At 43.4% G+C, this 13279-nt stretch overlaps 1 protein-coding gene across 15 annotated transcripts in view; it reads left to right on the forward strand.

Moving 5' to 3' along the window:
• Fer (FER tyrosine kinase) overlaps positions 1 to 13279 on the forward strand; it is a 306999-nt gene that overhangs the window by 228540 nt on the left and 65180 nt on the right. For all 15 annotated transcript variants that reach the window (XM_039083433.2, XM_063267046.1, XM_063267047.1 and 12 more), the window contains 1 exon segment: positions 3612 to 3735. In XM_039083433.2, coding sequence (XP_038939361.1) covers positions 3612 to 3735 — 124 coding nt within the window.

Here is a 13279-nt window from a genome sequence, read left to right on the forward strand (position 1 = left end):
CAGTGCAGCTTAAGACCCCAAACACTGCCACACTGTGGGGTCTCCACAGGAAAACAGCAGCTGCTGTTAGAAACTCACTAAGCATTGTCTTACGAATTCGTTATCACAGGTAACTAAAGCAGATACTCCTATCTTGCTTTAATGTGCAGTGCAGTCCTGTGACAGAACTGTAGAAGGGAAGTTTCCTACCTTTTTCTGCTCACTTTGAGCACAAGCTATTCACGGCCATGTTTGGTACTCTAAGCCATGTGCATTCAGATCCCAGTGTATAGATACCTGAACACACAGGTCACATCCTGTATGCAACATATATGTATGAATATGGTGTGTGTAACAAAGTCTGCGAGGTTTTTGGAACTTGGCACTCAATGGAAATGATAATACGGAAGTTGATAGGAAACAACTCCACCCACTGGACTCGCCTCACAGGAAAAGCTAAAACTGTGAAGTGTCCAGTTCCTTACGTACTAGTAGTAGTGATAAGCAGTCTGGGCGAAGAGGAGTTTACTGTCTGAGGCTGGGTTACTCTGGTTAGCCAGCCTCACTTCACCACATGCTCTGCTCCGTGGGGAGGGAGCTGACCTCTTTGGCCTTCTTTCCTCTTGTGGCTCCCTTCCTTCCTTTCTTCCCTCCCTCTTCTCCCTCCTTCCTTTCTCCCTAAGTTAACATATCAAATAATGGGTTTCCTTGTGGCATTTTTACGCATACTTATTTATTTAGTTGTAATTCATGTCCCTCCCACACTCCTCCCCAATCCTTCTTGCCCCTCTCCGGTTGGTCCCACCTTTATCACTAAAATACTCCCATGTCCTGTGTCACAGTGAACGGCATTGCTTCCCAGTCCCTGTCCCTCCCTCAAGATCTCTTCTCCCCCTTCATGTTCACTTTCTGCCTTCATGACATACAGCCTTGTGCTGTTTATATAGGCCCTGGTGTCTAGTTCAGACTTTAACTGCACCTTAACTTTTCATGTGTAGATATAGTTTAGGAAGCAATTCTACTTGTAGGCTTACCTGTGACCTTTACAAGAAATGGCCGTGCTGTTCATCCTCCCTGCTGCGTTCAAAGCTAGAAATACTTGGTATTGTGCTCTCCTGGAGTGCTGGAGTGCTAGAGTGCTGAGTGCTGGAGTGCTGAGTGCTGAGTGCTGCTGGAGTGCTGAGTGCTGCTGGAGTGCTGAGTGCTGGAGTGCTGAGTGCTGGAGTGCTGAGTGCTGGAGTGCTGAGTGCTGGAGTGCTGAGTGCTGGAGTGCTGAGTGCTGGAGTGCTGGAGGGAGATGGGGTGCTACTTAGATGTAGTTTTCTTTGTGAGTAATTGGTGGTGCTCCCCTTACAGCTTCCACTGTTGGTTCTTTGCTTTGAGTGTGGGCGCCGTAGCTTGCCATATGGACAGTTTCTCTGGACAGTCGTGTCTATGATGGGTTCTTTCTCAACACTGTTGACAGAGCTGCCGTTTCTCTACATTTGGGGGATTTTCTGCATATTTCACTATATAGATTCCCTGTGCCTTGAGTTTTTCTCGCAGTTCCTTCTGTTTGCCTGTTGATTGTTTAGGTTGGCCTGTTGATTGTATGGCAAGAGCTCTTGGGTGGTGTTGAAATGTTTGGTTTTCTGTCCCCATTGCTGATATTTCAGGACAGAATTCCCTTCAGCTTGCCTTCTTTTCCTGGTGTTTCTTCTACTTAGTCAAGTCTATTTATAGCATTTTCTTTGTTGAGTTGTCATTCCATCATTTTCCAAAAAATCAGGATTTCCATGATTGAAGTTTTCTGTCATGTTGCTGACTTTTTTTTTCATTTTCCTGATTATTTTTATCCATCTTTTCTAACTTTTTTCACTACATTGCCAGTGTTTCTCACCATGTCCAAAATTGAATTAATCTGCTTGCCCATATCCTCTTCCAGGTCTTTAATCAGTTTTATCAGTAACTTTTCAGTCCTCTCACCTGGCATTGTGTTTATTTCCATGTGTGTGGATCTGTGGCAGAGGAGACGGCTTCTTCTGGAGGATGTGGTAGGGCTGCCTTGCTTTTCTCCAGTGTCCTCTCTCTGTTGTTTGCACATCCTCAGTAGACTTTATTGGGGCTCTCCTTGTTGGGCAGCCTTCTTGTGGGAGCCCAATCTATAGTACTACTCTATAAGGAGGAAACAAGCTGTTAGAACCGTGTGGCCAGCTTGTACCCTCTGAAGTAAACAGTCTCTGAGCTGAAGCTGCCTCCCAAGTATGTGGGAGTGTAAGCCTGTGGGCACACACATGTATATCATGTGTATGTGCTTAAAATAATAATAAGTCCATAAAACGAACAGAAAAGGAGAATTGTCTGACTTATAAGTTTATTTTTAAAAAGGTAAAACTATTGATTTTCTGAGTGGCCCACAAAACATGTGTAACACTTAATTTGTGATTAAGAGAAAGAGAAACCATGATTGTTACCAGTCTTGTGAGAACGGATGGAGACCGAGAGTCGGCCTAGTGTGTGTTGGGCCCTGGGTCTGTCTGTGGGAAAGGCAGTTGTTAGGGGAAAGGAACACAGGAGGAGAGACTGATAACCTCTGCTGTGGCCATTGCTGCAGCGGCAACTTCGTGTCGTGCGCATGCGCAGTGCTGCGTACAAGGCCCCTGCGGGAGCTCCAAAACCGCATTCAGTGAATGCCAAAAGTAAAACTGCTCCGAGTGGTCTGCTTAGCACTGCCATGTGTGCGTCTGAAATGTAGTCAGTGCTAACCTTTAATTTCATTTAATGTTAATTAAGTTTAAAATTTATACTTAGTTGTAAAAAAGAATATTTAGGATAACAAGCATTTGAATCTGTTTTTTCAGTTTTATCTTATTTAAAATGAGAATGTTTATAAAATTTAACATATAATATGTATTTTAAAATATAAGTTTATCTTTCCAAAATTTGACATAACATTGAACTAAGGAAAAAATATTGTTCAAATCAACTTTTTTCTAACTTCATAAAATGAAGCTTAACTTTAAGTTTTAAATTACTGTCTGTATCATAGTATGCCTTGGACTGTGATGGTTAAAAGCCTTTCTAAAACATCACTGGAGGGTGGAGAGATGACTCAGCTGTTAGAGGCTAGGCTCACAGCAGGAAGGTATCAGGGGCTCTGCCCGATGCGCAGACATGCGTAGTAGATGAGTAGCAAACCTGTGTCAGAATCATAGCATGTCGGAGTACAGCCTCCTGTGACCTGAGCATACGCTCGAGGTATAGTTTAAATAGTTTTGACTTTTAGTAGGTCACTGGATCTAGATATTATTACCATTTGACTTTTTTAAGTTGTATCTTATTTGTTATTAGAGAAAATAAAGTTTCTTAGAAAATATAAATCAGTGCAGACAGGCGCAACGGTACGTGTTTGTCTCTGAGTAGATGAGTTTGGCTGTTCATGACATGAGGCAGTTAACCTGCTTGATGTGTCTCGAAAAGTGATGGCCTCGCGGCCCACGATGTGCTGTCTCCATGTCCTCACATAGGAAACTCGGACAAAGCACGGTGGAGCCTACAGTGCTTCTGGGTCTCTCTGGCCTCCTCGTGGGCCGGAACTAGGACACGCAGCTCCCCCCACAATTTATCTCCTTTCTCTTTGCCCTTTCCTCCAGGAGGTGATTTTCTGTCCTTTCTGAGGAAGAGGAAGGACGAGCTAAAGTTGAAGCAGTTGGTGAGGTTTTCCTTGGACGTTGCTGCTGGCATGCTGTATCTCGAGGGCAAGAACTGCATTCACAGGTAAGGAGCGCCCGTAGCAGCACCCTCCCTCCCACTCTGAGGAGGAGAGTCCTAGGAAACCGAGCACTGCAACGGGTTCCTCCGTGAAGCTTACATGCCGCTTTTATATTTTGTGTAGCTTTACAAAACTCTTCACTGGTCTCTTATGGCCTCTCGCTGATTAGCCTCTGAGCTGGAAGTTGTTTTATTGTGATCAAGTGTACCATAACCTACGCTGAAGCCACAGAATGGCTTCGCGTGTTGCCGACTGTCATTTTCCAAAATAATGGAGGAACATAAAACGAGAAGAAAAATTCCCTCTTTTCTTTTGTTCTGTTCTTCTCTTGCTCTTGCTTGCCTGTGACAGGGTCTCTGTGTAACCCTTGGCTGTCTCAGAGCTCACTATGTAGACCAGGTTAGCCCCAAACTCAAAGAGATTCACCTGCTTCTGCCTCCCCAGTGCTGGGTTAAAGAGGTGTGCCTCCGTGCTGAGCTCTAACAATAAGTCTTAGCTGTGAAGACTTAGAGTGGCTTCTCAAAGGGAATTTTAGAAAACTTTGTGATTTTTACATAGTGGCCTAGTCTTCCTGCTTCACAAGTTATGGTTTTGATTTTATTTTTTTAAGATGTATTTATTTTGTTGTATATGTGGGACTGAGTTACAAATGGTCATGAGAAGCTGTGTGGCCAACAGTCCAAGGGCAGTAAGAGCCCCTAACCCTGAGCCATCTCTCTGGCCCCTAGATTGTAGTTTAAGTGTCTGTGGCTGAGGTCAGCTTTAGTGTGGGATGCAGCGCACCTTGAGGCCTGATGAAGAATGTGTACCACACGCAGATGTGGTTAAGTGTGCATGAGGAAGATCATGCCAGGAGCTGGTTTAATCTGCTGGATCAGAACCTTCTCACACTGCGTACACTGGAGGAGGGTCATTGTCACATCCCGGTGCGGCAGACTGCTGGCTCCATGACTGCGCTGTGCTTTTGACTGAGGTCTCTCATCACAGCCTTGACGTGGTCCTGCACGGAGTATGACTCAGCAGTGTGAGGACGTAGCAAATGCAGCATCGCAGCAGAAGTGTCGCGCTCACTGCCCGACGTTAAAGTCACTGTGACTCAGCCATCCCACTGTACCTGTGCCATACGCTGTACCAAGTCACCCTGTAGAGGATTTTAAGCCGTAAAAACAAACAAGCAAACAAACAAGCCAGAGTAAACAAACTAAAGTGTACAAACAGAAGAGGTCTTGCTCTCACGTTTTGTAAGTTTTCCTGAGATTTTAATTGTTTTATGTCTCAGACATTTCGTCAGATTCTCTGTAGTAGCTACTCTTAGGGCTTCTATTAGGCCTTCTACGGCTGTAAGTCTTAAGTAATATACATCACTAAAATTAATAATTTGTAAGTTACCTCTAGTGCTGTGAATACTTCCCCACCCCTACACTGGGGGCTGGACCTAGGCCTCCCATGTTCAGGCAAGGGCTCTACACCGAGTTCAGTCCCACACCCTCAGTCAGGCCGTGCTGATCTTTAGTTTTGAGTGGGCTGCATTTGGGGGAACCATTGCTTTTATTTCATATTATTTCAGCGACGACATCTTGCAAGAGGATGACATTTTAATCATGAGAATGAAAACAATCCCAGATTACAGGTGGCAACAGCTTGTCATTTTTATTTCTCTGTCTAAATCGTAACATTATATGTTGTAATAGTGTTCTTCATTTTCCTTTTTCATGTATCCATATTTTCAATGGTTTTGAAAGCCAGTCTTTGCTTGGCTTGTCCTAGCAGTTATGTGTGTTTGCTGGCTGGCAAGATGTAGCCATTGAGCCCTTTGAAAAGTGTCTCTGAGAGCAGGTGTACTAAATAGGCCTCAGAGTTGATGGCAACCTTCCGTGTTTGCTTTTGGTGCTCTGTGGTGTGTGTTGAGAAACCCAGAATCTGTAACAAGATTCAGTAATTGATTAGTTGTGAGTAATAATCATTAGTATAAAAGCCCCAGTTTGGTCATTCTTGGCATTCTGTAACCTTTTGTCTTTATTCCTATAAATATATTTCTAATGTTTAATCTTTGACATGATTTTACTAGCCTAATATCATTAACAGGGTATTATTTTTCTGTGATCACAGCCATTGAGTTCTATTTCCCTTGCTAATCATGAGAACAAGATGATTTCGTGTCTACAGAAGGTATTATTCCTTTCTAAACTGAGATGAATTCCTTTTCCTTCTCATTTTGCTCCAGCAATCTGTGGCATTGTATTGAGAGAATAAACCACTCTTCATGTTGCATTGTTAATAGTCATGAGTTGTACGGGAGAGCCATGCTCACAGTGCCAGCCAGGGGAGCTGTTTCTCTGGGAGAAGCAGTAGTCAGAGTGCAGTCAACTTGCTGTAAATGTGTACAGAATTCAGTGAGGGAAGTTTTTTCATTGGTAATAATTTCTGATGGGGATATTATAAAAATTAACTAAATATTAGGAACTATGATGAAATTGTATTATTATTTTTCAGATAATGAGTAAATCACCGAGTCTCATTTTTCTTTTACATCCCAAATGGAGTTTCCTCTCTCCCGTTTCCTACAAGTCCCTCCGTACCCCCCCCTCATTTTTACTGTCCATATATACAGAAACATAATGGTTAATTACAGGAAACAAAGGTGTTGATTTTTCTTACTGAGAATTTTGTGATTCTTAGCAATTAAAGATTAAATTAATCCATCTTTGTGTTGTATTGCATTAGAATGCTTGATTTTTAAAAATTTCAATTTGAGTTGCCGATTTGAATAGCATTTTAAAATTCACTAAGTGAGCTTTTACTCGGAAATAGGACAGAACTTAGAGTAATTTTTGAAGTGGTTATATGCATACTTCTGCCATTTTGTATTTATTTGAAGCAATATTCTCATCATTGGCAAAAATCAAAACATTCATGAACTCAGAAACATACTAAAATTGTTCTGGGTCCTGCAGCATCAAACATTCAACCAAGATTCAGTTCTTAATAAATAGAATATAATTTAATTTTTTAAAATAAAAATACTTAAGAATATTCATCTCAGAGTGTATAAATTTGACTTAATTTAAATTTTAAAAATCATAAGTATTTAAAATAAATTTTATAAATTATCAGGTAATACTTGATATAATATACATGTATGATATAGTAATTATTTATTAATGTGTAGTATATTTATCACCAGAGGCATTTAAAAATACCCTAGTGTTGTGGAAACAGTTTAAGAGACCCCGATCTCCGTGGATCTGCATGTCAGGATCCTAATGGGCCGACTGCATTTGGACAGTCTCCCCGTTATTCCAGTGCCTAGGAATGCTCCTCCTCTGTCTTGTTTAGGCTTCAGGACAAGTTGAATAACTGTACTGGCTGGTTCTGTGTGTCCACTTGACACAGCTGGAGTTATCACAGAGAAAGGAGCCACCCTTGAGGAAACCCAGGTGTGAGGCATTTTCTCAATTAGTGATCAATGGGAGAAGGCCCAGCCCATTGTAGATGGTGCTGTCCCTGGTCTGGTGGTCCTGGGTTCTATAAGAAAGCAAGCTGAGCAAACCAGGGGAAGCAAGCCAGTGAGTAACATCCCTCCATGGCCTCTGCATCAGTTCCTGCTTCCTCCCCTGCTTGAGTTCCAGTCCTGACTTCCTTTGGTGATGAACAGCAATGTGGAAGTGTAAGCTGAATAAACCCTTTCCTCCCCAACTTGCTTCTTGAACCTGATGTTTGTGCAGGGATAGAAATCCTGACCAAGACAATATGCATTGCTTGAAAGGTGGGACAGCAGACATGTTCTGAGTATTGTGGACTTTGTAAATGTGCATAAGCATGATGAGACCCGTGTCTAGGGTGTTGGTGGAGACTTACCGAGGGAAGGTTTGTTTTTTTGTTTTTTTGTTTTTCACTTGGGCTCTTTGTTGACTGGGAAAACAGGAAAGAAGTCCTGCAACAGTGTCTGGCTCTTAAAGGCTAATGAATGAACTCTGACTAAACCCCAGCTCAAGTTCTGTCCCAGGTCACACAGAGACTCTGTTGGAGACGCCGACCTTCCACAGTAAAGGCATCCATTAGGAGCTGTGAGGCCACGTAGTGCGTGGTAGGATGGTCTGACTTGCAGCGGCCATTGGTTCATTTTCATAAGGAAGCACAGAGAGCATGACGGACGGAGCTGTGCATGGGATTTTAGAAAGAGACACTCAGGGGGTCGTGGTGCTTTACTCTGCAACTCGCTGTAAGGGGAGTGTCAATTCTTCTCATTTTATTCTCTATCGCTTAGAGGCCTTCTGCTTTACCTGTTAACTGAAAGCACAGGATGAACATAGACGAGTGGTAGGAGTGAGCTGGGAACCTGTATGACATCTTATCCAACATTCCATTATCATTCCGAGTATATTGTTATTCGTTTTAGCTTTTAAATTTATCACAGCGCAGAGAACTATTTAAATGTTAATAATTTAAATGTATCAAAAGTATAAAGACCCTTCTTCAATTTAAACCATTTCTCCTAACGCAGTATGGTATTTGTATCTTATAAAAGATGTCACACAAATACCACTCTTAAAAAGTTCCTGCAACCTTACTCACTTTAGTCACTTTCTCCTTAAAGTCAAATGTATGTATGTATGTATGTATATATATATATATATATTTCCAGGAATGAAAGTGTGTGTGTGAGAGAGAGAAAGAGAGAGAGAGAGAGAAAGAGAGAGAGAGAGAGAGAGAGAGAGAGAGAGAGAGAGTGTTTCCCAGGAATGAGAACTTTACACTACAGTCTATAGTAGTCTACAGCCTGGGTTACTGTACTAAATGACTGGAGTGTCTACCTTCAGAGAAAACAACAGGGAGATTTGGATGAAGAGTGCAAAGAGATAGGCTTTTTATTTATAGTCATTGATAGGAAAGGAATATTCTACAGACGAGGAGTCTGAGGCAGGCCAGGGAACAGTAGGCAAGGCCTTGAGTAAGGAAGAGTGAGAGCAGCCTTCCTGAAGCTGCTGCGCTGTTTGACCTGTGCTGCCTGTCCTGTTTAACAGAATGACAGAGAAATCGGGTGGTGCGTCTGGCTCATTGCTGTCTCTGACTTGTGTTTAGTCACTTCATTAAGTACGTTGGACTTAGGGTGTTAAACAGGTGTCATATGCATCCAAATGCTTTAGACACTAGGGTTGCTGTTTTTGTCTCAAGGCCTGTTAGGAACCAGGGAGCAGAAACTGCTTAAACACTTGCAGGTTTGGTATAAGGAAGCGGGGTGTCTTCTGTAACTCAAGCACAGCAAGAGCAGCTCGACTTAGACATGCTCCAGAGAGGCCACTGAGAACCAGCAGTGCACCAGAGGAGCTCCACCCAGCCTCACCCAGCCTCACCCAGCTCTACCCAGCCTCACCCAGCCTCAGCCAGCCTCACCCAGCTCCACCCAGCCTCACCCAGCCTCATCCAGCTTTACCCAGCCTCACCCAGCCTCACCCAGCCTCATCCAGCCTCACCCATCTTCACCCAGCCTCACCCAGCCTCAGCCAGCCTCACCCAGCTTCACCCAGCCTCACCCAGCTTCACCCAGCCTCACCCAGCTTCACCCAGCCTCACCCAGCCTCACCCAGCTCCACCCAGCCTCACCCAGCCTCATCCAGCTTTACCCAGCCTCACCCAGCCTCATCCAGCTTTACCCAGCCTCACCCAGCCTCAGCCAGCCTCAGCCAGCCTCAGTGGTGTTGTCGTTCTTGTTGTTGTTGTCTTCTGGTTGCTTCTTTTTGCTCTAGAGACTCTGTCCTTGCTCTCTCTCAGGACAGCCTTCCTTGTAGGCTCGGCACACCTCCAGGTGACTGGATGTGCTCACATTACAGCTTCTTGCCTCTCTTCCTGTCTTGGTCAGCAGTGTATCCAGGCAGGAACTGTCTGCAGGGTCCCACCTCTGGCTGTGAGGACATTGCCTCCAGGGAATGGGATCCAGGCTAAGCTCCCCAAATGGCTTCCACGTACTGAGTATCACTCTACCTAAAGGCTCCTCATTCCCTGCCTCTTGGTTTCTTTGGTTGGTACCATTTGTCTCTGTAGGACAAAGTGAGCCACAAAAGAGTAATTTGGGGATTAGAGAGATAGCTCAATGGTTCCAAGTGTTTGCTGTGCTATTTTGAGGGTGACTGCTCTCATCCCAGCACCCCATAATAAGCGGGTGTCTTCAAAAGCCTGTAATGTCAGCTCCTAGGCTCAGTTCCAGTGCCTTCCTTTTGCTGGCCTGGGTGTGCAAAAAGTATGTACACTGGTACTCACATGTGCACACGCGGACGCACACACACACACACACACACACACACACAAAATAAATAAAATCTCAGGCAATTCATTTTGTAAAATGCAATCTGCCCAGTTCCAAGGTCAGGGTCAAGGAAGAATGGAGCTTACAGAAGTCACAGTAAAGTCTGTGAATCAAGGAAACACTTAAAGTATGTATTTGCAGATACTTCCTAGTTTCTTCCTTTGTGAGGCAGTCAGCCATATGGCTTTTAAGTAAAATCATGTGGAAATAAAAGCAGTTAAGGAAGCTGGCTGAGAACAGATCTCTTAGAGACATGGGGTGCTTTTCAGTCCTTACCGTCCTGTCTTCATCCTTCTTGTAGTAAAAGTAAAGTGCCCACTAGCATGATTGGTGGGAGAGTGGTTGCTTATGCCCTACTACAGGGGGATAGATATTTTTGTAATTATAGAAGAATTGGGCTTCCTTGTATCCTAAAACTAACCTTTTAATACTGAACTTCTGTACAGTTTGTGGACAGTTTATTCAACTCTCCTGGGAACGTTTTAAATGAGCACTTTTCATACAGCAGATGGGCGTGGACTTTGACACATGATGGACGGATTGGTCAATAAAGTTCCAAAGTACTGATATCAGATACTGATTTCACTCAGAAATGTTAATGTTCATTCGTGTTTTTTCATTTCTTTACAATGTGTAGCTGAAGAAAGAATCTATCTAGTGTGTACCTATAAAGATTGTACCTATCTAGTGGGCACCTTTATAGATTGTACCTATCTAGTAGGCACCTATATAGATTGTACCTATCTAGTGGGCACCTATATAGATTGTACCTATCTAGTGGGCACCTATATAGATTGTACCTATCTAGTGGGCACCTATATAGATTGTACCTATCTAGTGGGCACCTATATAGATTGTACCTACACAGTAGGTGCCTATATAGATTGTACCTACACAGTGGGTGCCTATATAGATTGTACATACACAGCCCAAAGGAACATCTGGCCATTTTTATCACATCTTAACACACATATTGGTTTATCTAAAATAGAAATGTTTTTCTGTAATAACAGAAAAAAACTTAAAAGCAAATTACTTAGGAAACAGAAAAGTGTACACTTATTTCCACTGGCTTTTCCAGTTATCTGTTAAAAGGATTACTAATGTCTACCTTGTAGCCAGTGGTCATGAGGTTTAATCATAGTAAGAGGCATAAAAGCTTTTCCAAAATCTAATTGATTATCACATTCAGCTACTATGCAGGTGTCGAGGACAGAGGAGGTGGATACCAAGGCATCTTAGAAGATGGAAAAATGAAAAGTATTCTGATCAAGAAAGAAGTTTACTAAGATGTACTAGCTTTTAAAAAAATGATAGCATAAACACAGCATGAATGTAGGTGATAATCCTAGTTCAGTAACAAGGCCGTGGTCTACTGTACCCACTCCACTTACCCGTCAGTCACCATGGAGCTGAGGAGATGCAGGGTGGCAGCCAGCAGCAGCCCTCAGTGGCTGTGGCCTCACAGCAGGCACAGGCCCGTCACAGGCTAGAGCTTTTTGACTACATATGCGTTCACTCTGATATTGGCACGTCTCTGTTCGCAGGGCTTCGTTTACTTAGAAGGAAAGGACTACAGTGTTGAGAAAGCTTTTCTAGCCTGTCTGCCTGCTAGGTTGCTGTATGGGAATCTCGTAATCTCTCTTCCTTAGTGTGTCCTTGTTAAATCCTGCTTCACAGGTAAACTGGAGTTCTTTGATGAACCACTCACATGCTGTCTATAGGGAGGCATGGCTATGTTCTGCAGTGATGCTAAGAACAGGGCTCAGCCATGTCTCTGATCCAGCATATCAGATATGTCACCCCTGCAGCACCAGGAAGCATCCCATGCTTTCATAGACTGGGGCTCATTTGACCCCCTGCCCTTTCTGCTGTCTCTGCCCGTGTAAGAAAACACAGTCATGATCTAGAACATACTAGATTTTGATGAAAGATGAGAATAGGCCTCCAGACCTTGGTGACCCCAGGATGCAGTACTGATCTTCCGCAGTGAGACAGCAGCAGAGAGAGCGTGAGGCGCTCATTCGCCTCTGCCAGGATGGGTACTGTCTCCTCTGTTGGTCTCCATCAGTCCTTCAGTTCCTCTGCTGTGTGATTAGTGTACAGGGACATCAGGGGACCTTCATCCAATAGCAATGGAAATACAGAAGGTGTGGATTAAGACCTACACATATGTCTCTTTCTTTCTCATTTTCTAACGTGAAAAGCCAGAGAACAAGAGCCTCTGGATAGTTTGGGAAGTTTTCATAGTCTATGACAAAAGGGTCTGAGAACCCTTTCCAAATGGAGTTAAAGGAAATTCTCTTTTCATTTCTGGGTGCAAAAGAGATGTGTCCAAAAATGTGATCAACGCTCTCGTCTTTGGACCTTTTCAAGGTGCTTCAGCACTGTGGCTTTGCATAGCTGTGCCTGGGAACTCGAGAGGCCATGCCACATTATGGTCATGCTGCTCTGTTCATGCTGAACCCATTCGTGTTGCCTAGGAACTCATGTGTTAGGCAATTAATTGTGGGCCTAATATAAAGGAATCTTAATTGTTTTACAACACAAATTATTTTTGATATTTATGCTTTATGATGTATAGTAAAAGAATAATAAATCTCCCTGATTTGCTCCAGAGAATATACTCAAAATATGAACTCCTGTTAAAGCAATGGATACTTTAATATGCAAGAAAGAAGCAAACCATGGGGAGTAAATTAAACAAGATATCAAAATTTAAATACATATATACACATACATACATACACATATCCATACACACACAGACATACATACAGTCAGTCAGAGTTGTAAGATGGCCCTTGTGGTGTCTTAGAGATGGTGACGTTTTCAGAGTGGAGGCGGTAACTCCTCTACACAGTGATCCGCATGTGCGTAGTCGTGAGTGCCACGCCCCACTCTGGTACACAGAGCTGGAAAAGGAGTTTTTCTTCACCTGAGGTAATTGTTATCACTGAGGCTTACTGCCTTAATCTGCTAACCTAGCCTCATCCTGAAAGCTTCTAGCATCCATACAGTCTACTCTAGGCCTAGAACTTCCTCAGCCTCAGAGACTCTGATGAGTAAGCTCTCCCTTTCCGGTTCTTTTTGAACTCTGTTCCTTTGGAACAGCTGCTCTGGCTCAGAACTCCTCTCCACACTATTCTGGCTTCTCTCACCTTCTCCTGAGCTGTTTCTGCTTGGCCTCAGACTAACTCGGCCATCTGTTCTAATCTTCTGGCTCCTTCTCACTCTCTGACTCA

This window comes from Rattus norvegicus, chromosome 9 (genome assembly GCF_036323735.1).
Source record: "Rattus norvegicus strain BN/NHsdMcwi chromosome 9, GRCr8, whole genome shotgun sequence".
In the NCBI taxonomy this organism is placed as follows: domain Eukaryota; kingdom Metazoa; phylum Chordata; class Mammalia; order Rodentia; family Muridae; genus Rattus; species Rattus norvegicus.